This window comes from Capra hircus, chromosome 27 (assembly GCF_001704415.2).
Source record: "Capra hircus breed San Clemente chromosome 27, ASM170441v1, whole genome shotgun sequence".
NCBI lineage: Eukaryota > Metazoa > Chordata > Mammalia > Artiodactyla > Bovidae > Capra > Capra hircus.
The window spans coordinates 12,407,098-12,431,392 of record NC_030834.1 but is presented as its reverse complement, the minus strand read 5'-3'; the positions used below and the strand labels follow the sequence as shown (position 1 = coordinate 12,431,392).

At 49.9% G+C, this 24,295-nt stretch overlaps 1 protein-coding gene across 1 annotated transcript; it reads left to right on the top strand.

The window, feature by feature from the left end:
* EIF4EBP1 (4E-BP1 protein) lies at window positions 601-24,295 on the top strand. Its single transcript, NM_001285589.1, is given in 3 exon segments — window positions 601-745; window positions 21,550-21,729; window positions 24,264-24,295. Coding segments are annotated over 3 exon segments (357 nt in total).

Here is a 24,295-nt window from a genome sequence, read left to right as displayed (position 1 = left end):
GTCCCACCCTCGGGCAAAGGAATGTGTATTTCTCGCCATTTCTTCCACCCCTGCCACATGACGGATGTTCAACCAGTTGATGAATGACCTACCGACGACCAACGCCCACCTTCTGGTCTGAGGAACTAGAACGCGGAACAGGGGCGGACTGAAGGGGGCCTTCCGCTGAGGTCCCAGTGTTGAAACTAACCAGGGTGGGCTAGGATCCCCGCACAGCCTGAGATGCGCCCCCGATCCAGCAGCAAGGCATTAACCGGGGCAAGCTCGCGACCACCACCCCCATTCGACCAGTCCCTGCCGGCGTGTCAACGGGCACCCGAAAAGACTAGGGGCATGGCTGCGAGGGATCTGGAAGGTACTTGGGCCGGGCGCAGGCTCCGGCCGCCCGGGAGCGGGAGCCTGCGCTGGGGGCGAGGAGCGCCCGAGCCCGCAGCCGAGGGGAGAGGTAGGAGGCGCGGCGGCGCGGCGGTGCGGCGGGAACTACAAATCCCAAGGGTCGTCTGCCAGAGAGGCGGAAGGGGAGGTCTCGGGCGGGGCGGAGCGAGGCCCGAGGGGCTCTAGGGCCACGCCCCGGCTGCGGGCTCAGCGCTCGGGGAGACCATGTCCGGAGGCAGCAGCTGCAGCCAGACCCCGAGCCGGGCCATCCCCACCACTCGGAGGGTGGTCCTCGCCGACGGCGTGCAGCTGCCCCCCGGGGACTACAGCACCACCCCCGGCGGCACGCTTTTCAGCACCACCCCCGGAGGTAGGCGCGGGCTCCGGGGAGGTGGTCCCCTGCCCCCCGGCTCTGGGTGCGGGCGGTGGGGAGTTCGGACTTGACAGGAGCGGGGAGTGCTCGGGAGCCGCCAGCTGGACGGGGCGACCGAGTTCCGGGGCGCGGTGACTGGGAAGAACGGAACGGGGTATCAGGGAGGCAGTCAGAGTCCGGGAGGTGGCCGCAGGGAGTGAGCATGGGGGTCGCCTGCGATCGCCAGCCATCGGGTGCGAACTCCAGTGCAGCGTCTGCCAATGCCAGGAGTTTTCTTCTTTCTGGGAGAGACTCCTGACTCCTCCGATCGTCGACAAACGCACAAACAAACGCACGCTTCCAAGACCACCACATGCTGAGGTGTGCTGCCCCTTGCGGGTGTTGGGGGCAGTTCTGAGGCTGATAGGGTGGGGTCGGGGTGGGCCACGCACCACGGAGAGGCCGGGCTAAGGGTTTTGTGGGATGGGACGTTGGAATCAATGACCCTTGCAGAACTCTTCTTCCTTCCCGAGGCCCCCCACCCCCACCTCACCCGACCTCCAGCCCCAGCTTTGGGCGGAGGGTGCTCGCCTGCCCCTGCGGCGCCTCGGCTGCACGGGGACCAGATGGTTCTTTCAGGCGCGCGGCGGTTCTCTGCTCAGGGACCTGGGGCCGCGAGCCGCGCTATGCAGAAAAACACGTTCTTCTGTCCGGGGGGGAGGGGAGGGAGGGAACCGTGTGACCTCCGGGAGCGTGGATGAGGAAGAGGAAGCTGAGCTGGCGCGGGTGGGGGCCCGCTTTGCGCTGCCCTCGGGAGCCTGGCATTCGCTCCCCGCTCCGGAGCCTGGGTGCTGATGAAACCTGCCCGCGCGTTTGCGTGATGAAATCCCCGAGCTCGCCGCTTCGCTCCCTCCCTCGCTCTGTCCTCACCCGCTCCTGCCCTTCTCCCCTTCCCTTTACGCCCTCTGCCGCTTCCCAAACTACTCGAGAAAAGCGCCGCACATCCTGGCGTCCCGGCTGAGACGCACGCACTCGGGCGGGGCTGCCCGCCTTGTCGCCTGGCAGCGTCGGGGGTCACTTGCTTCTTTTCTCAGGCAGCTGTCCCACCCCCGGCGAGCACAGCCAGATCCGAAGCCCTGGTTTTGTTTCACTCAAAACATACAGCGTTCGAGCTGTTTGCCAGCTGAGTGGTTCCTGGACAGCGGGGGCCGCCTTTTTCTGAGACGCGGCACCGAGGCCCCCAAACACGTGCCCACGGTCCAATCGAACACCCGATTTCCCAAACTGAACAAGAAAGAGTCGCCAAGCGCAGAGGGGAAAAAAATGCTGCCGCGTCTATTAAAAATGATCCAAGGGAAAGTTCCCAGTGACTCTTGCTGTCCTCTTGACTCAGATTCTTTTTCCATGCTGGACCTTATGTAGTCCATGCTACTACGTTTTTTCTGTGCTATGATGTGTCTACTGGGACCTTTCTGGACAATTTTGGGGTCCCCTCCAGTGAAGGTGTGAGCCACTGCTTCATCTGTTCAGGGTGGGCACTGACTCAGGCCGGAAGGCTTAGCTGGCCCTATTTTGCACCCTTGTTGCTAGATGGGGTGGATCAGCTTGGAAGCAACAGCCGGGGTGCTGTTAATGGGAAACTCGCTTCCACTTCTCCCTTTGTACTGGTAAATTGCGGTTTGGGGCAGACCTCAGCCAGTCTCCCTCCTTTTGAAGGTGTTCATCTGGGAGAGGGACAAGGGGCTTCTGCATCAGTGTAACAGTTTCTGAGGCCAACTGGAAGGAAGCTAGCAGTGCCAGGAGCCTAGAGAGTGACCAGCCTTAGTGACCAGCGGGGGAGACGCAGCTCACAGTCCATAACCCAGAGAATCCAGGCTTGCCTCTGCACAACCAAGGCGTGGAGTCTTCCTCCAAAGCCCACTTTAACACAACCCTTTGCCTGGGCAGAGGGGCTTGACCTAATGAGTAAAGGTCATTCCTGGCCCCCTTCTGCTTCGGTCAAGAGTGCTGTTTCTCAGTCTTCTAGGGGGCACATGAATTACCTGGGGACCACATCTGATTCTGTAGGTTAGGGGTAGGGCCTAAGATTCCACATTTCTAACTAGCTCCCAGTGACTGGTGTAAGGACTATTCTCTGAGCTCTCAGGAATTGGAATGTGACAGCCCTCACCAGGCTCTCCTCTGTGGTCTGACAAAAAAGGTGATGCGTCCATCCAGGTAAACTTCTCTTGAGGTTGGGTTTGGCATCTGTCTTTAAACTAGACTCTGGAGAGCCAGGCTCTCGGCAGAGTCTGCGTGGTTGGATAGTGTCAGAAGCTACTGGAGTAAACTGTCCACTGGTCACTCTTGCTGGGAATGGCTCTGCAGTGTGTGTCCTGGGGGAAAATAAGAGCAGATGACTTGAGCCATCTCCAGTCCTCTGACTCCAGTTTGCTTTCCATGCTCATTAACCCTACACAGGCTGAACCACTGATCTGAAGAAGTTAGATGTCTGGAGAACTGAAGAGTGATTTACGTAAGAAAATTACTTAAGAGAGTGTCACTGATGAACACTCAAGTTTGTGGAATCTTATGATTTTGTTTTTTCCAACTTTATTGGAGTATAGTGGGTTGACAGTGTGTTCATTTCTGCTGTACAGCAGAATGATTCAGTTGTATATTCTTTTTCATATTCTTTTCCATTAGGTTTTTTGGTGGTTTTTTTTTCCCCCTTTTTTTTGGTCGTGCCATGCTTCTTGCAGGATCTTAGTTTCCTGATGAGTGATTGAGCCTGTGCCCCTTTCCTTGGAAACGTGGAGTCCTATCCACTGGACCATCAGGGAAGTCTCTCTGTTGGGGTTTATCACATTGAATATAGTTCCCTGTGCTATACAGGAGAACCTTGTTGTCTATCTATTCTGTATAAAATAGTTTGTATCTGCTAATCCCAAACTCCCAACCCTTACCTTCCCCACCCCAACCCCTTTCCTTTGGCAACAAGTCTATTCTGTGTATCTGTGGAGTCTTAAAAGTCTTAAGTAACACTAAACCACCAGAACCTTTGAGTGGGTCAGAACCCTTCATCCACCCTTCCCCCACCAACCTCTACATTCCCAGTTCCTTACTGGATGTTTGACCCAAAGCTACAGGAGTTGTGGCTTGGGTGGTAGTCGTACCTAAGCCCTGGGTCTGGATAAGGTTAATCAGAGGTAAGCCGCTAGGACTGCAGGTGTTACTGGCATCCTATTTGGTTAGACAAACAAAGCCTACGCCCAGGAGGCTTACCTTGGGGCAGCTCCCAGTCTGGCGCTGGAACAGAGAGTGCCGGGAAGAGGATAGGGTAGGCTGGGCACTGAAGCCGGAGCGTGGCCAGTGTCCCCAGGCCTCAGTTACACTGCTTCTTTATTACAGGTCAAGAGAACTTGACATTGACATTAAGGCAAAGAGGAACTATAATGGGTCTCTTTATACTGACCCGAGCTTCCTTTTAAAGCATTTAGAACATTCCATACTAAGTGCTTCATTAAAGACTGGCAGGGACCCTGGTGTAGAGCACCCATAGCCTTCCTAATCTTACAGCCATGGCATTGGAAGACAAAGTGTGACCTCAAGGTCTTCCATTGCAAGCTAGAAAGATGAACACACCCGAAATAGAATTATAACCATCAGAGTTGTATCTAAAGTAATTAGACAGACACTTACCCCACCCCTGAAAACTTGAAAGTGAAAGTGAAGTCGCTCAGTCGTGTCCGACTCTTTGCGACCCCGTGGACTGTAGCCCACCAGGCTCCTCCATCCATGGGATTCTCCAGGCAAGAATACTGGAGTGGGTTGCCATTTCCTTCTCCAGAGGATCTTCCCGACCCAGGGATCGAATCTGCGTCTCCCGCATTGCAGGCAGACGCTTTAACTTCTGAGCCACCAGGGAAGCCTTACATGATATTAAATGAGACTTGCCCACTCCAAGTAGCCAGTGTGGTTGGCCTTACATTCTAACAATGTAAACACAGCTGTTGGATATGAATTGCCTTCAGACCTTACTTTTTTTTCCCCCAATATCCTCAAGGGTGGCAAGGCCTCATTATTGATAAAGGGGTTTGTTTGTTCTTTTCCTGAAAGAGCAAAAAAAAGTCCTTCATTACCAAATTTGGAGAAAGGGCCAGCAAGATGGTGCCATATTGACTGTTGGTATAAAGTAGTGAGGCATTTGCTTGTCAGGGACTTTATTTGACGTCAAGTTAGGAAAAGGCAGCATTATTGAAACAAGGATTGCTTCCCAGGGTGAAATGAATGAAAAGTGTTCATTTGTACACATAGATTCTTGATTCTTCAGTGTTCAAACGTATGAACGAAAAACATGTTACTTTCTCGTTTTACTGAGATCCATGCCAGTGTTCTTCCTCTTTTGTGGTTCATAACAATGATTCACATGTCTTTGTTTACATATTTGTTCCCTAGATTAGACAGGAAGTTCTTTCAGAGATGGCTTACTCATCTTTGTGGTGTGGCCAGCCACATCAGATGTCTAAAAGGTGAGGGGTGAAAAACTCCTGTGATGAGAGTATTCTCAGGGTGACCTAGTGTCTCTACTACTAGGCCTGGGTCTGGGCTGGCTTAATAACAATGTTTAAATTTTCTTTTCTGTCCTCTTAGTTACAAGTATAGCTGTTTATCTTGGAATGTCCCAGAAGCAGAAGCTAACTTTCTCTGAACATTCCCACTTATCCCAGTATTATTCCAAGTTATTATGAAGCAGACTGTGGAAGGAGGTGACTTTTTATAGTGAACTAGTCAGTGTTGGGGCCTACGTCTCAGACACTGGGAGATTCATGGTCTTCATTGACTTGTTTGCAGCCAGTATTGCTGACTCAGCAGAAATAGGTGACATCTGCCCATGGCATTTGGATGCTTAGGACATGGGCCTTGTAATCCACTGCCTATGCTCATGAGGGTTCACAGGGAGAGCTCAGATACTAGACCCAGAGATCTAGTCTTGATGAGCAGGGTTGTATCAGCTAGCTACTGCTGTGTAACAAGCAACCCCCCAAACTTAGTAACTTCAACCACCACCACAACAATCTGTTATTTCTCTTCATTCTTTGGGCAAATTGGGCATTTTTTGATCATCTTGCCTGAGCCCACTCATCTGGCTGCATACAGTTGGCCATTGAATTGTCCTGGGCTGGAAGTTTCAAGGTGGCCTTAGCCACCTGTCTGGGTATTGCTGGGGACAGCTGGAAGGTTGGGCTCTCTCTCTGTCCTCATGGCCTCACACCATTCAGAATATGAGTTATTTACATGGCAGCTTCCAAGGCCGCTTAAGGCCTTTATTCAGAAGTCACAGTATGTCACCTACACAGTATTCTGTCTGTCAGAGTAAGCCGCAAGGCTAGCCCAGATTCTAGGAGAAGGGAAATAACTCCTTTGATGAGAGAAGCTGGGTATAAACAGGGGTAGGAGGATTTATGTGGGCCATGCTTTGAGACGAGGTTCAGCAAGGGTCAGGCCTCAAAGGACAGTCCTTTGAGGGGATTTAACTGCCTGTCCTGCTGAGTGGCCAGCAGAGCCAGGGCCAGAGGTTGATGTTCACTCACTCAGTCCTGTCCGACTCTGCAACTGCAGGGTGCCAGGACTTCCATGTCCTTCACCATCTCCTGGAGCTTGCTCAAACTCAGGTCCATTGAGTCATTGATGCCAACCAGCCATCGTGCCCTCTGTTGTCCCCTGCCCCTCCTGCCTTCAGTCTTTCCCAGCATCAGCGTCTTTTCCAATGAGTCGGTGCTTCACATCAGGTGGCCAAAGTATTGGAGCTTCAGCTTCAGCATCATTCCTTCCAATGAACATTCAGGATTGATTTCCTTTAGGACTGACTGGTTTGTCCAAGTGACTTTCAAGAGTCTTCTCCAACACCACAATACAAAAGCACTCATTCTTCGGTGCTCAGCCTTCTTTATAGTCCAACTTTCACATGACTACTGGAAAAACCATAGCTTTGACTAGACGGACGTTTGTTAGCAAAGTAATATCTCGGCTTTTCAATATGCTATCTCGGTTGGTCATAGCTTTTCTTACAAGGAGCAAGTGTCTTTTAACTTCATTGCTGCAGTCACCATCTGCAGTGATTTTGGAGCCCAAGAAAATAAAGTCTCTCACTGTTTCCATTGTTTCCCCATCTATTTGCCGTGAAGTGATGGGACTGGATGCCATGATCTTTGTTTTTTGAATGTTGAGCTTTAAGCCAACTTTTTCACTCTCCTTTCACCTTCATCAAGAGGCGCTTTAGTTCCTCTTCACTTTCTGCCATTAAGGGTGGTGTCATCTGCATATCTGAGGTTATTGATATTTCTCCCAGCAGTCCTGATGCCAGCTTGTGCTTTATCCAGCCAGGTGTAGGAGACAGGAATCACGAGCCTGTGTGTTTATTGACTGTTGGTTTAAGAACAGAGGACACCTTCCTGAAAACATTGAGTCATGGATCCCATGTCCTGCTTTCAAGCCCTTCTATTCAGCTCCACAAAGCAAAACACACAGGTGGACATGGTGCCAGGGCTCTGGGCCGTATATTCAGTTGGTGTGACGCGTACTAACTGCCACCCAGCCTACCTCCTGTTTCCCCTTCAAATGGCCAGGCTTCAGGTATGGCCTCCTCTGCCCAGCACTTGCATTTGAACATCTTTGATTTTCTGGAGTACTGGCAAGAGGCAGGTGTCTGAGCCCAGGGGTCCACAGGTGAGTGGGAGGGAGACTACTGCTGGTGTGGGCAGGATCACACTCAGCACATGCACAATGAAGTGGCAGCTGCAGAACTGGGTCTCTTGACTTAAGGAGTGTGAATGGGTTTCCCTCTTCTCCCTCCCAGACAAAAGGGGACAGTGGGCCTGTGTGGATTTGATAGATCTCCTGTAACCAAATCCATAGACTGGGTAGTTTAAACAACAGAAATTTATATTCTTGGTCTGGAAGCCAAAGATCCAAGTGTGGACAGGTTGGTTTCTGCTGAGGCCCCCTCCGTGGCTTGCAGAGGCCGCCTCCTGCTGCCCCTTTCCGAGGTTGTGATCCTTCTGTAGAATGGCTCACCAGCACATTGTTTTAGGGCTCCACCCTAACGGTCTCATTTTCGCATAATAGCCTGGTTAAGAGACCTTATCTCCAAATACAGTTACATTGAGGTACTAGGAGCTGGGGCTTCAGCATGTGAACTTGGGGGCGTGCCATTCACACAAAAAAGCAGGACTCCTTCACTTTCCAGCAGCAAGGGGGGTGGTATATTTCAGAAGGGCACTCACTGTTGGTAGTGCATTTCAGGGGGCAGACTTACTTGGCTATGCCAGGTGCAGAGGGAAAGGGGAGGAGCTTGGCCAACCTTAGAAGTCGGTCAGCTGTTTTGTTCTGTCTCCGGAGAAACTTTGTCCCTTCTGCTTAATTTTCAAATCAGCCTGCCTGTTCCCTCATGGGACCTGAAGGAAGGGCCATTTGCCACTGGCTGATGGTCCCTTTGTTACTTCAGGGCCTTCATAAGACCCCTAAAGGGTCTTTGTTCGGGGGTTGGGGGGTTATTATTATTATTTTTTAATATTTATTTATCTGGTTGTGGCAGGTCTTAGTTGCAAGATCTAGTTCTCTGACCAGGGATGGAACCCGGGTCCCCTGCATTAGGAATCTGGAGTCTTAGCCACTAGACCATCAGGGAAGTCCGAGGATTGTAGGGGTCTTGGTTCTCCCCGGAGAGCTGGCAGGGTGGGAGGGGAAGGGCAGTCTTGGAGTGAGCGAGCTCTGCTTCTTTACCAAGCTACTCCCCCCAACCCCCACTCCTCGGCCAGTCAGCTGGGTTTGCCAGGCAGACAGTCCTGCAAGAAACAGCCGGGCACTGCTGCTGAGCTGAGCGTACGCTCGTTCCAATGGGTTTCTCCCGGTTGGCTGGCCCGCGTCCCAGCACAGGCGTTCAGCCCTCTGTCTGACCCTGTTATGAAATGCTCTCCCGCCCCTGGAAGGGGAACAGCAGTTCTAGGAATTCCGTGCTTGTACTCTTGCTGGGCCTCACGTCCTCGGCCCCTGGGAGGTGCGTTCCTGCCAGCGGAGGCCTGGGAAGAAAGCGGGACCAGCGTCTCAACTTACAGGAGCCGCATCCAGCCGCCTCTGGGCCCCTGGGGCTGGACCGCAGGGAGATGGAAGAGGAATGTAGGAGGCCTCCCTCCCGGGGAACATCCTGTCCTCAAACAGGCGGAAGAGGAGGCAGAAATCTGAAGACCCTGGTGGCTTCCCCTTGGCCAGAGCTGGCTGGCATGGGGGCCCAGGCTGCCTGGCTCATTGTAAACAGAGGCTGGTCTTTAGGGTGGGAGGCGAGACAGGCTGGGTCTATCTTGGGATGGCTGCAAGGGGCCGGCCTTTCTGAACCTGTTTCCTGCCTGTGAATTCAGAATAAGGTGTCTCCCTCATGGGGGTCCACGGAGACCTAGCAGGTCAGGCTGTGGCAGGCAGGGCTCACATGGCGCTATGATTTTCACAGCCTGACACTCCTGTGAGGCTTTTATGCTCACTGAGTGAAGAACTGGGACTCGGAGGTGAGGGCTGGTGCAATGTCACATCCAATTTTGAGCCCAGAACTGCTGCCTCCCGTCCCCAAGCTAGTTGCACCACTTTCAATTTAAAAGCACCTGCCCACAAGGGGATCCTAAAAATAAATGGTTGGTATCAGAGCTGGAACGCACCCGAGAGATTATCTCTAAAGCCTGGCCTAGGGTTGGGGCTTTAAAAATAGTTTGAATGAGCCCAGAACAAGTCCTTGTTTACAGGCGAGGAAACCAGACCCCGGGGCATGTGTGCCTTGCTTTATATGTTCAAGCAAGCTGTCCTCACCCCTAAAGCCTGCCTGAAGAAAAAATACAAATCTTGCATTTGGTGCATACCTGGAATGTAAAATCCCAGATGACACTGGTTACCGAACATGCCACAGCTCATGGTGGTGCTTGAAGCCTGTTTCTTTGTGGACCAAAACAGGAGGGAGAATGCCCTTACCCTCCCCCCCTCAACCCCACCCCCTTCTCTCCAAGTCTCTTTTCAGGGTTCTTACCTCCCCTCTGGTTTATCCCAGCTTTTTTTTTTTTTACCTCCATATAACTGAAGTCACACTGGTCGTGGCAATGCCGAGGACTTGCTTGTTTCGGGCTGACTTTGTGTGAGCCACGGTGCTGACCCACGCGGTGACCCCGGGAGGCTTGACCTGCCATCATCACCATCACCCCCATTCTTCAGGGGAAGAGATCGAAGCACGAGGACTTTTCTGATGGGCCAGTGGTCAAGAATTTCCAGTGAAAGGGATGCAGATTCGAACCCTGGTTGGGAAACTTAAGATCCCACACTTCAAGGGGCAGCTAAGCTCACATGCACAACTACTGAGCCCTCGTGCCTCACCTAAGACCTGACGCAGCCAATAAATAAATAAAAGAGAAAGAAGAAATCAGGGCACAGAAACATGGAGCAATAATGCCCAGAGTGGATAGAACCAACAAGCAGGAGAGCTGGGCTTCTAACCACTAGGCTGTAATAAGAACAGCAGGCATTCACACCCCGCCCCCATTATGTTGTCCCCACCCGCCTCTCTCCGTAGCTGGGAACTCTGGCAGCCAGCTGGACTCAGGGTGATGCATTTACATGGGCTTCCAGTTGGAAGACAGCCTCAGCTATTCTCTACATGTAGTTCGAGACACACCCTTGAACTCAGAACCCAGTAGGATCTCAGCTACGCAAGTGTTTGGAAGAGTTGGGGGCGAGGTTCATCTCTCTTCTGCCCCCACCCTGTGGGAGGCAGTTTCTGGATTCCCTGGCTCTGCACTTATAGTCCCTCCCGTCTGGATCATCCAAGGACCACCCCCCACTCTGGGTCAGTGCAGAACTGGGGTGATAAGGATGCTTCCGGCTCGAGATAAGAGTCGGGGGCTTGGATCCCCTGTTGCCAGTGGTACACACGGGGTAGACCTCTCCCTTTCCCTCTGTAGTCCCCATCTATGTCTCTAGACTCCACACACTTGTTTCCAGGTTTTTCTCCAACTAAGCGTGTGTAGATCAGGGGGCTGTTCCTGTATCTAATGGTCCCTTGCATCTGTCACACCTGGCTTGCTGTGGTCCAGAGGGGTTCAGTGAGGGAATATATGACCCATAACCCCTACTCTCAGGGCATGTGATTGAGCAAAGGCTGGCAGTTGTGTGGGTGGGTGTTAATGCTTGTCCTGATCCTTGAATACAGTTCCTGGAGTCTAGCATGGACGGGGCTGGTGCACACTGCCTGGAGATGCTAGAAGGGTGAGCTCACCACTCTTTCCCCAGCCCAGCAGAGAGCCTTCAGGACATGGGGAATCTGTCTTGTTCCAACCATGGCAGTTTCAACTTGACTTACTAGGAAAGGAGATTCTGACCCTATATCCTTATTTATTTGTTTACTATCCCTGTATCTTTATTACATGTCAAAGAGTCAGACATGACTGAGCAACTAACACACAGATCCTTGAATTTTTTTATTTTAAAATTATTCAGTATAAAAGGTGTATTCCTTGCTTTAATCCTTATCTCACCCCCAGAGATAAGTAAACAAAAAATACAGGTGTGATTTTTTTTTTTTTTTGTGGCCAGTGTGGTGGTGGTTTAGTCATTCGTGTCCAACTCATTGTGACCCCATGGACTGCAGCCTGCCAGGCTCCTCTGTCCGTGGAATTTTCCAGGCAAGAACACTGGAGTGGGTTGCTATTTCCTTCTCCAGGAGCTGTTCCCAATGCAGGGATCAAACCCAGGTTTCCTGCATTGCAGGCGGGTTCTTTGCCAGCTAAGCCACAGAGAAAGCCCAGACAGTGTACACTTTATCCCAAGTAGTACCTGCACTGCACTGTGGGTCTGATCCATAGTTTATTTAACCTGTCCCTTAGTTCTTCATTTTTTAAGTCAAAGTTGTGTGTGTGTGCGTGTGTGTATGCGCATGTGCGCGCCTACGCGCTCAGTCATCTGACTCTGCGACCCCATGGGCTGCAGCCTGCCAGGCCTCCCTGTCCTTCACCATCTCGCGGAGCTTGCTCAAACTCATGTCCATTGAGTCAATGCTGTCATCTAACTATCTCATCCTCTGTCATCCCCTTCTTCACCTGCCTTCAATCTTTCCCAACATCAGGGTCTTTTCCAATGAGTCAGTTCTTTGCATCAGGTGGTCAAAGTATTGCAGCTTCAGCATCAGTCCTTCCAATGAATATTCAGGATTGATTTCCTTTAGGATGGTCTGGTTTGATCTCCTTGCAGTCCAAGGGACTCTTTAGAGTCTTCTCCAGATGGAGAATCTCTACGCAGTCCACAAAAACAAGACTTGGAACTGACTGTGGCTCAGATATGAACTCCTTATTGCAAAATTCAGGCTTAAATTGAAGCAGGGAAAACCATTAGGCCATTCAGGTATAACCTGAATCAAATCACTTATGATTATACAGTGGAGGTGACAAATAGATTCAAGGGATCAGACAGGATTCCTGAAGAAATATGAATGGAGATTTGTAACATTATACACTGTAAAACATACTGACCCAATATTTTTATAGATCATACTACATTTAAAGTTATTACAAAATAATAAAAAATAATGTTATTACAAAATAATAGCTATGTTTCCCAATGTTGTGCAATATATCCTTGTAGCTTGTTTATTTTCTACATAGTAATTCATACCTATTAATCCTTTACCGCTGCCTTGCCCCCTTCCCTCTCCCCATTGGTAACCACAGGTTTGTTCTGTTATCTGTGAGTTTGTTTCTGTGCTGTTATATTCATTTGTTTGTTTTATTTTTAGATTCCACACATAAGCAATTACAGAATATTTGTTTTTCTCTCTGATTTGTTTCACTAAGCATAATACCTTCCAGATCTATCCACATTGTTGCCAATGGCAAAAGTTTCATTCTTTTTTATGGCTGAGTAGTATTCCATTGTGTATATGTATTTCACATTTTCTTTATCTATTCATCTGTTGATGGATACAGGTTACTTCTAATTACATATTTATTGTTTTTAATAATATGATTCTTGATGAGCCATGTAGATTTTAGTGATAGCATTTCCATTTTTTACAATTTTTTTTTTTAAGTAGAATTACTAATTTCTTTAGTTTAAAATATGCTCAGTACCCAAATCCTGAAATCATGGAACTCTGCTCAACAGTCTTGTTCAGTCACTAAGTCATGTGCGACTCTTTTTGACCTGATAGGCTGCAGTATGCTAGGCCTCCCTGTCCCTCGTTATTTTGTGGAGTTTGCCCAAGTTCATATCCATTGACTCAGTGATGCTATCCAACCATTCATCTTCTGCCGCCCTCTTTCTTCAGTAGTCTGTAATAGTCTCAATATTCTGCAATAACCGTAATGGGAAAAGAATTTAAAAAAGAAGAGATACATGTGAATCACTTTGCTGTACGCCTGAAACTAATACAATGTGTTAATTAAATCTAAAAGAGCAATTTTGAAAAGTGTAACTATAAAAAAATAAAATGTGCTTAGTTTTCATTCAGGTGAGTCTTCCCACACCCGCCAGCCCCTCTGAAGTGCCTCTCAGTATGGTTTCACAGTCAGACCTCTGCATTTCTCCATACATTTTCCCTCTTTTCTGAGCAGTTTGGTGACTCGGGACCTGCCACACAGCTGCGGGCATGGGATTCTCAGGAGCCTCTGCTCTTTCTCTGATTTTATAGACTCCATCTTCCTGGCACTTTCTGCAGATGGCTCTGTTCTCCTTCTATTTGGTTAGCGACCCCATAGACTGCAGACTGCCAGGCTCTGCACCCTCTATCCTATGGCTACAGCACTTATTTAAAAATAAAAATCCTCATTTGAGCTAATACAATCCATAATCTAAATGCCGGTAGGGATGGCAGCTTAAACACCCACCCCTGGACTTCCCTGGTGGTCCAGTGACTAAGACTGCACTCTGAGCGCAGGGGGCCGGGGTTCAATCCCTGCTCATTGTTTGGCTGGGTATGAAACTAGGTCAGGATGACTTTTGCCCCGGGATAGTGAAGGCATTTGACCCACTGTCTTCAGGCTTTCCATGTAACAGTTGAAAATTTTGATACATTCTTACTCCCAATCCTCAGTGGGCACCTGTTGTCTTTCAACCCTTTCTGGAAGATTTCATGATTTATAATGAATCTTAAGCTGGTGGTTTTTAATTCATTGCACTGGATAGTCAAGTAGTCTTTCAAGACTCATCTCTCTCAATTCAGCAAAAGTATCTTTTTTTTTTTTGTATTTAATTAATTCTTTTGATCTTTTAAGTAATTCTTTTGATCAAGTTCTCTTGTCTCTTTTTCTTGATTTCCTTTTATCCAGGATTTGGGTACTGTCTCTAATTGGTTATCTTTTTGTCTTCTGCTCCCTTTATTATTTAAGAGAGAGGAGTTGCTCAAGACCTGGCCAGAAGCCCCTTGTCTGTTCCAGAGACCAAAGCACTCAATCTAGTGGCTATTTGGGTTTTTTTTTTTTTCATTTGAGATAACCCCCTCCCAAAATCTGTCTCTGTAGGTCTTTATCTTTGCTCTTTATTTTGAAGCAGAGGAGCGCAAAGGGTTTGAGGCCACCATTCAGGAGGTCAGCTTATTTTGCCTGCCTGGCCTCCTCCTGGGTGACAGACGGGTGGCACCTGTCCTGTTCTCAGCCCCCAGCCCCCTTTTCCTTGATACCTCTAATTCCCGAAACTTCCTGGGTTCGACCCCGCTTGCTTGCTGTTACAACCTCCACCGCCACCTTGCTACCGTTAGCTGTCCCCCTTTTCCTCCCTGTTAGAACCATTCCTGGGACTTCCCTGGTGGTCCAGTGATTAAGACTGTGCTTCCACTGCAGGGGACCTGGGTTCCATCCCCTGGTTGGGGAACTAAGATCCCACATGCCACAGAGGGAGGCCCCCCTCAAAAAAAAAGAGGAAAGGGGAAAAAAGAGCCATTCCTTCATTCACTTTCTGTCTTCATATATCGTGATGTGGAGAACAGTCAGAGCCCCGTTGGCATCCAGGTGGGCACAGGTGCTTCTGTTTCTAGTTCTTGGTGTTTTGTATGACTTGTAAGAGAAGCAGAAGGAAGAACCCGTCTTGTTTCTGCCTCCTGGAAGCTGCCCAGATCCTCAAAAGCTCGCATAGACACCTTGTAGAGGGGGCTTGTTTTCCCTTGCACGGAGAGGAAGTGGGTCCTCAGCTAAAGAGTGTTATGGGGGGCCGCCTAGTGTGACACCCACACGCCCCAGAGGACCACAGCAGACCAGCACCCCCGCCGCCACTGTTCAGCCTCATAGGGTCCTCAGCATCCCTGCTGGTCCCCACTTCCTGTCCCCGTGTGCAGGCCAGGTCCCAGCTCCGGGGCTGCGCTGCAGCCTCGTCGGCCAGGGGTTCCTATTTTCAACAATATGGGCCTGTGTGTGTTTTGTTAGGTTTGCCTCATCTGTGGGAGCCTTTGGGAATTTCCAGATCACTGGCCACGGAGGTGGGTCCCATGAAGGCTTAGAAGAAGAAAGAGTTAAAAAGCCAAAGCGGTTCCATCTCCAGCTCCTATTCCTCACAGGCCCCAAATTAGCCAGTCAGTGGTGACTTTGTGGTCTTATCCCAGGCTCGGTGCCTTGTCAGCTGACTTTCTGGACACCACTGTTTACCCCTTTGTCTATCCCACACACACACCCTCCCTCTCTGGCTGAATTACTCTGATGGTGAGTATTTTTTTTAAAATATATATTATTTATTAGGCTGTGCCGGGTCTTAATTGTGGCATGCAGGACCGTTCAGATGCAGCATATGGGATCTAGTTCCCTGAACAGGGATCGAACCCTGGCCCCCTGCGCTCAGAGTGCAATCTTCCTTAGTCACTGGACCACCAGGGAAGTCCAGGGGTGGATGTTTAAGGTGCCACCCCTACCGGCATTTAGATTGTGAGGATTTTTTTGTTAAATAAGTGCCCTAGCCACAGGATAGAGGGTGCAGAGGCTATTTCTTTTTCTCTTTTAAGTGTAATTACTGATTTTTAAAATTCTGGGGGCCACTTCAGTGTATGTACCCCCAAAAATTGAAAGGAGATTATCAAGATATTTGTACACTAGTAGCATGATTCACAATAACGAAAAGGTGGATGTAACCTGAATGTCTGTGGCTAAACAAAATTGGTATATCCATACACTGGAATATTGTTGTTTAGTCACTAAGTCATGTCCGACTCTTGCAACCCCACAGACTGTAGCCCGCCAGGCTCCTCTGTCCGTGGGATTTCCCAGGCAAGAATACTGTACTGGGTTGCCATTTCCTTCTCTAGGGGATCTTCTCTAGCCAGGAACTGAACTCGAGTCTCCTGCATTGGCAGGCAGATTCTTTACCACTGAGCCAGCAGGGAAGCCCATGATGGAATATTATTCAGCTTTAAATGGAAGGAAATTCCCACATAGAGTCCAGCCATGTAGATGAACCTTGAGGACATTATGCTAAGTGAAACAAGCCAATTGCAAGACAAATACTATAAGATTCCACTTACATGAGGTACCTAGAGCAGTCCAGGCTTCCCTGGTGGCTCAAATGGTAAAGAATCTGCCTGCAATGTAGGAGACCCAGGTCCCATCCCTGGGTTGAGAGGATACCCTGGAGAAGGGAACGGCAACCCATTCCAGTATATCTTGCCCAGAGAATTCCATGGACAGAAGAGCCTGGAGGGCTACAGTCCATGGGGTCGCAAAGAGTTGCACACGACTCAGCGACTAACGCAACAGAGCAGTCCAATTCAGATGGAAGCAGAGTGGTGGTTGCCCTGGCTGGGGAGGGGGGATTGTTTCCTGGATGGAGTTTTAGTTTGGCAGGATGAAAACAGGCCTGGAGATGAGTTGTATGACAATGTGGATGTACGTAAACAACTCAGCTGTACATTTAAGATTACTTCAGATGCTAAGTTTTATGTTATTTCTGTTTTACCACACTTGTTAAAAAAACAAACAACAAAACCACTGGGGGCTCGTGACCTTTAAAGAACCTCAGAAGCTGCTGATCTCCAAGTTCTTTTTTGAGATGATTAAATCTCTAGCTCTCAGGTTCAGCTCTGATAGGGTCAGTTGCTCTATGCCGTGGTGAACAAAGAAACAAAAAAACCCAAAGTGGTATTAGGAGTTTGGGATCAGTCGATACAAATTTGTATATTTAAAATAGATAAACAGGGAATTCCCTGCAGGTCCAGTGGTTAGGACTCTGCTTTCACTGCCGAGGGCCAGTGTTCCATCCCTGATTAGAGAACTTAGATCCCACAAGCTGTGCAGTACAGCCAACATAAAACAGACAAAAGTCCTACTGTATAGCACAAGGAGCTATTTTCAATAACCTGTAATAAACCATAATGGGAGAAAATATGAGGCACATGATATATATTCAGAAATACATATATTACTGAATCACTCTGCTGGACACCAGAAACTAACACAGTATAGTAAGTCAACTATACTTCAATAAAAATAACTAAAATCTTTTTAAATGCCAAGGTGGCGGGTGGGAAGGAGATAAGGGGGTAGGGTGCCCACGCCATGATGACTAAGAAACAGAGAAAAATGGGCCCATCTCTGAAGCCAGGATGCCCTTCCTCCAGAGAGGGCACTGCTGCTGTCCATTTGGAGCCCGCTGGGCGTGTCGGCACACAGCCCTTCATGCTACAGGTGAGGAAACTGCCCTTACAGGTGAGGCCCAAAGGTAGAAGGGACACAGGGCTGCCCGGCTGGTTGGTAAAAGTGATAGTCTCTCAGTTGTGTCGGACTCTGCCACCCCATGGACTGTAGCCCACCAGGCTCCACTGTCCTTGGGATTCTTCAGGCAAGAATGCTGGAGTAGGTTGCTATTTCCTTCTCCAGGGGGCGTTCCCGACCCAGGGATAGAACTCGGGTCTCCTGTACTGCAGGTGGATTCTATCTGAGCCACCAGAGATAGCTGGTTGATAGCAGGGCCTAAAATACAGCCCCAGGTCTGTGTCCTTTGCTGTCCACCCCTCCCCCTTAAAAACATGAGCTCTGAACTGTAGTCCTCCTGGTGATGAGGGGCAGGGCTGCCAACCTCAGCATTATTTGCTCCAGACCAGGAGAGCAAGCCCAGGTGGCTGCCTGGCCCAGGCCGAGCTTAGACCAGGCCAACACGAGCAAGGAGGCAAAGTTCATCCTTGGGTCTCTCTCACCAACCCCTGCTCTTCAGCATCGTGGGTCCTCCTCGGCACCAGGAGCCCAATCTTAACTCACCTCAGAGCTCAGAGATGCAAGCCCATCCATCCCTCTCCTGTCTCCGGGGTTAGTAGACAGGCAGTGCTCAACATCAAGAAAGGAATGTCAGCTGTTGGAATGTCGCTCAGCAGAGCCCTTAAGTGAGGGACATATTTCAGAGCTATTGATGAGGATGGGCATTCCTGGAGTCCTTGCGTCCTGGTTTCTAAACTGAGGCCATTCACCATCCTCCTATAGTCTTCATTTTTTAATTGATGTATAGTTGATTGTGTTAGTTTCAGGTAGTTCAGTTCAGTTGCTGCCGGGGTCCAGCCCCAGTGGATCCAGGGACTTCGAAGGGTGGACGGAGTTGGCGAGGAAAACTTATTTATTTATTAATATAAGATTAGATTAGGAAGAAATAGTGTAGTAGGAAAATTAAGTGGAGAGAAGAGGCTGATTAACTTGGGTTACGTGGAAAACCAACAAAGTTCCAGACAAGGAGCTTGCACCATCTACGTTAGGCCGCCGGCGCCTGTTTGAATATCGGAGAGTGCCCCGCCTTGGGCTCTGTCTCTTGCGGATCTTAAAAGCCGGGACAAGTAAGTAGACATAGTGAGCCTCCACGTCCCAGATGGGAATTCAGCCTGAAATTAGAGTAAAGAGACACGGGGGAAACCAGTCCAGCGACTGGCTCTCCTTCTAATGTCCTTCAAGGCCTTTTATACTTTTGATTATACATAGAGATCAATGGGTAATATAAAATTATGTAGCGTTAGCAGCCCAGACTCTTTCTGTATATCTTTTTGTATGCAAAAGGTCTCAGGTGATTTACATTATCTTCTGGCCAAGAGGCTTGTTAACACTCTTTGGCTCTCTTCCTTAATGAATGTTAATTTCGTTTCCCCTAAGTGTTTTTCTTTAATCTGCATCTCCTTAAAGCGCTAAAGTTACATCTCAATAGAACAAAGGGGCAGTGGGTTATAACAAAGAAGGTACTTAACTCAAAGATCTAATGTTGCTAATATCAGGTCTACTACTTGTTTTTCTATATACCAACTATATCTAAAAATAAAGGATATGAAAATTTGGCAGCAAGTATTGGCTCAACAAATGAAACTTTTAATCAGTCCTATTCTAGTGACTTTGACTCCTCGGAAGCCCCTACATTCCTAGGATGTTTTAAGCTTCCTGTGCCTCCTGCAGTCAGGAGGCCTCAAACAATCACATGTGCAGCTGTGCGAGTCCTGCAGGCAGGCTAGAAAGCCATCAGAGGGGTTTTTGGATTGAAACACTTTCAAATGCAGAAGACTAAAGCCCTGAATTGACTTTTTCCAGAGAATGTCAGAAGAGTGGAAAAGCAGGCAGATTCTTATTTTTGGGGGGTGGATGCTCAGGAAATTCCAGGGGAAAATTCCAAGTCTGATTAGCCTTGCCATCAGAGCTCTGCCGCATGACCTTGTCACGGGTGGAATTCCTCACGCTGGCTCCCGTTAAGTTGCTCAGTCGTGTCCGACTCTTTGCGACCCCACGGACTGCAGCATGCCAGTCCTCCCTATCCATCACCAACTCCTTGAGCTTACTCAAACTCATGTCCATTGAGTCGGTGATGCCATCCAACCATCTCATCCTCTGTCATCCCCTTCTCCTCCCACCTTCAATCTTTCCCAGCATCAGGGTCTTTTCCAATGAGTCAGTTCTTCGCATCAGGTAGCCAAAATATTGGAGTTTCAGCTTCAGCATCAGTCCTTCCAATGAATATTCAGGACTGAATATTAAGTTTCAGGAATACTGCAGAGTAATTCAATTATACATATGTCTAAATCTATTGTTTTTCAGATTCTCTGTCCTCTGGAGGAGGAAATGGCAACCCACTCCAGTATTCTTGCCTGGAAAATCATTCTTGCTACAGTTCATGGGGTCATGAGAGTCAGAAAGGACTTAGCGACTAAACAACAGCAGTAGGTTATTATCAGCCATTGAGTATTGCTCTTCCTGTACAGTAGGTCCTGGTTGGTTATCTGTTTTCTATATACTAGTGTGTATGTATTAATCCCAAACTCCTCATTATCCCTCCCCCTCTTCTGTAGTCTTTATCATACTTTACATTCTACTTGTACATATATTTAATATTTATCTTTGTATCACCTCTCCTTTAAAATCTATTGTTTTTTATTTTTTTGGCCGAGCCCCATAGCTTGTGGGATCTTTCGTTCCCCTACCGAGAAATGGCAATCCACTCCAGTACTGTTGCCTGGAAAACCCCATGGACAGAGGAGCCTGGTACACTACAGTCTATGGGGTCGCAAAGAGTCGGACATGACTGAGCGACTTCACTTCACTTCACTTCACTTCACCGGGGATTGAACCCACACCCCCTGGGCAGTAAAAGCTCAGAGACCTAACCACTGGACTGCCAGGGAATTCCCTAGCTTTTATTATGTAGATTATAGGTTATGTGATATATAACATGTACCATTACCATATTCAATTATATCCTGTTGTATATATTAAAAGGGAGTTTGCTATCACAGCTATATATGGAAAACCAGTCACTTGCCATAAATAGAAGTAGCTATAAAAAGAACATAATGATAAGAAGACAGTTTTAAATTCTAGCTAGATGCCTCTGCCTGTTGAAGGCTGAGCCTGGGGCCTGCTCCTTGTGGAGAAGGGAGCCACTAGCGAATGTTCTGGAGGTGTTATGTTACTAGGACCACAGTGGGGCTGCAGAGATGATCAGGATTTAGACAGGGGCCCAACGGGAGTCACCTTCTCACTCTTCACCGTTATTTGTGAATCAGCAGGCCTCCTCCCTGGCTCCTGTGCTTGAGAACACACTCCTTTTTTTTAAGGAATCTCTCAGGCAGCTGCCCTCATAGGAGGGCTCCTGGGAGGCTTAAGGTCAGTGAATGATTCTGTAAGACGTGGTCCCTCACCCTAGGGTGACACTTGAGAAAGGAGAGTGAAAATTAAAGGAATGGAAGGCAGACTGAGGAGAAACCCTGAATTCGGGTGACACGTGAACAGAGGATGGGTAACCGGATGCTGGGCGGAGCGGGGCGTCTCCGGCGAGGTGGACTGAGTTGAGAGATCCGCGGTGACGCTGGGGGTGCTCCCTGTTACTCTTTTCCACAAAGACCAGACAGGAGGAGTTCTCATATTTACTGGTGGGGAGTGGTTAGAGGGGCGGTGGGGTGCAGAAATCACTTACTTTTCTCTTTGCTTCTTTGCCAAATGGAGTTAAAAGATGCTGGATATTCCCCAAGGGTGTGTAAGGACAGAATTGAAAAACGCATAAAAAACCCACTTTGGGGACTTCTCTGGGGATCCTGTGGTTAAGACTCAGCCTTCCAATGCAGGGGGCAGGGTCAGGGAATTAACCACAAGCCACTGGTAGGGTGCTGCCAAAAATTAAAAAAAAAAAATCTTTCTCCATAGAGTACCCGCTGACCCCGGGGAGATGGGGCGGTTTGGCGACAGCAGAGTCCGGGGCTGCAGGAGGCAGTGAGTGAGCCTCACACCTCCGCCTGGGCTTTTGCAGGAAAGCCTGCCACCTTTGCTGGAGCCGGGCCTCGGGGAAAAAGCAGGCCAGGGGGCTTTATCCGTGTCCCCGCCCCCTTGCAGGTACCAGGATCATCTATGACCGGAAGTTCCTGATGGAGTGTCGGAACTCACCTGTGACCAAGACGCCCCCGCGGGACCTGCCCACCATTCCCGGGGTCACTAGCCCTACAGGCGATGAGCCCCCCACGGAAGCCAGCCAGAATCACCTGCGCAGCAGCCCCGAGGACAAACCGGCAGGCGGTGAGTGGCTGGGAATGGCTGGGCTCTCCCTCCAGGAAGCTGAAGAGCGGGCGTGGGGGTGGGTGGTCCAGGGAGCACAACTGCCCCGTGGAGCAGTCCAGAGGGCGAGGGAAGGGTCTGGGGTGCAGCATTTTCATTGGAACCCACTTTCCCCAGGAAAGGGGCCCAGGAAGCCCAGGCAAGGCCATTCAGCCTCATCAGATAGTCTCATTAGCGGGGAGCTTGTTTGAAAGGAGATGGCATCCAGGCGGCCACTTTCATAAGCCCTTGGATGACCTTTATACAACTGTCCCTGAGGCATTTCTCTGTGTCTGCAGCAATTTGGAACACACCCAGGATGTTTTTGTGCAGGAAGCTGCTTATCAAAAGCACAGTGTCCTTGCCCTCTAGGAAATTACACGTCTGCGGGATCAGAGGAGAAGGCAATGGCACCCCATTCCAGTACTCTTGCCTGGAGAATCCCGTGGATGGAGGAGCCTGGTAGGCTACAGTCCATGGGGTCGCTAAGAGTCGGACACGACTGAGCAACTTCACTTTGACTTTTTACTTTCATGCATTGGAGAAGGACATGGCAACCCACTCCAGTGTTCTTGCCTGGAGAATCCCAGGGACAGAGGAGCCTGTTGGGCTGCCATCTATGGGGTCGCACAGAGTCGGACACGACTTAGCAGCAGCAGCAGCAGCAGCAGCGGAATCAGAAAGGCGACAGGGATGTCAGGTGTCCTAGTGGATCAGGCCGTGGAAACAGTGCAACCAGTTGTTTCTGTAGTGGACAAGGGGAGGCTGGGTCCTTCCTCCCACCCCCACCCCCACCCCTCATCAATCAGAGCAGCCACCCCCGCAGAGGTGCTTGAATACTATCTTCAAGCATCAGGGACCGGCTAGCCAGAGTATCTGAGCTCTTGCTGTGGGAGGAGGGACCATAAGCACTGGCAGAGCCTGGAACCTGCTAACCCTTCACCTGAAGGCAGCAACCAAGCCCAGACAGGAAGCAGCTGGGCCCTCGAGCTTGGCTGGTCTTGCTGACAGCATGGAACCCAGCTCCCTGGGGCCTGCAGGCTGTGGTTCATCAGAAAGTCAGGAGCCCCACCTCCCAGAGCGGGCCGCACTTGGAGATCCATGGGCAAAAGAGAGATGGACACGGACCCACAGAGCCCAGCAGGAAGGACGGCCCAGGCAGCGAGGTTCCCTGCCCTGTGATAAGTGATGCACAGGGCTTCCCTGGTGGCTCAGTGGTAGACACCCTGCCTGCCAATGCAGGACACCCGGCTTGATCCATGGCCTGGGAGGGTCCCACATGCCTCAGAACAAGTAAGCCCATGAACCCCCAACTAGGGAGCCTGTGCTCTAGAGCCCAGGAACCGCAGCTAATGCCCCCACGTGCTTCAGCTCCGGAAGCCCGTGCACGCAGAGCCGCAACAGGAGAAGCCACTGGAGAGACAAGTGTGAGCCCTGCAGCTAGAGAGGAGCCCCCACTGGCCGCAACTAGAGGAAGCGTGAGCAGCAACCCAGACCCAGCACAGCCAAAAATAAAGAGACCAGTATTTTTTAAAAGGACAGAAGGATGGACAGAGTCGTGTGGTTGGTGCTCCACTCCTCTTTCCCCTTAAACCAGACTGGCCGTTGCGGATGGAGGCTGTCAGCACAACCTGAAGGCTGTCCACCGCCTGCACTTGCATACCCTCGCCCCTCCCAGCCTCTCAAGCTGTGCTGGCCCACAACAAAGGCTCTGACCCCACCGTGGCAGCCTCATAGGCCACACGGTTGTTGGGATGGGGTGGGCTGAAGGAGGAGGCACGTGGTTTTCCATGTTGCTTCACTGGATGTAAGAAACCAAGGCTCCTGCCCTTGGACAAGCATATTTGTGTCAACATAACCAGAAGTCAAGGGCGGTTGTTTCCCCATAGGGGGTCAGAGCAGGCCTTCTGCCCTCCAGAACCTTGGAGCAGCCTTGGCCAGGAGGTCAGGCACAAGGCAGTTTCATTAAAAAGGAAAACAACGTGCCGCTGTGTGAATTACTTGGAAATTCTAATGGTGAGAGTTGGGCGACGGCAGTGAGCAGCTGAATTCCCCAAATAGCTACTGTATTGCAGGGTCAGGCTCTTCTCTGGGGAATCAGGTGTAGGCAGAGGAGGTTACGGTACCATGTCCTAACCCAGAAGTTGGGACACGTGCTCAGAAAGGTTTTATGTTTTAAGGAGTATGTGTCTGTGAAATTATATTCATTTCAAATCACAAGGAGCCATTCACTCTTGTTAAAGAAAATACAAGTGATCCAGAACACAGGGCTGTCAGCTGTCCAGTGGGGAGATGTGGTCTCTGCTCTGGGATCGGGGGAGCGAGCACAGCTGGACGTGTGGCTTGGGAATTCCTGGGCCTGCCCTCTGTCCGCTATCCTCGGCAGCATGCCCCTGGCCCCTGCTCTCCCTGTTGGAACAACAGAACGGGAAACAGCACCCCCTTCCGGCCTCTCGAAGGTTCAGCCGTGCCATTTGCCCATGGCTCACCTGGTCCTCTGCCCCTTCTCTCCCCAGGTGAAGAGTCACAGTTTGAGATGGACATTTAA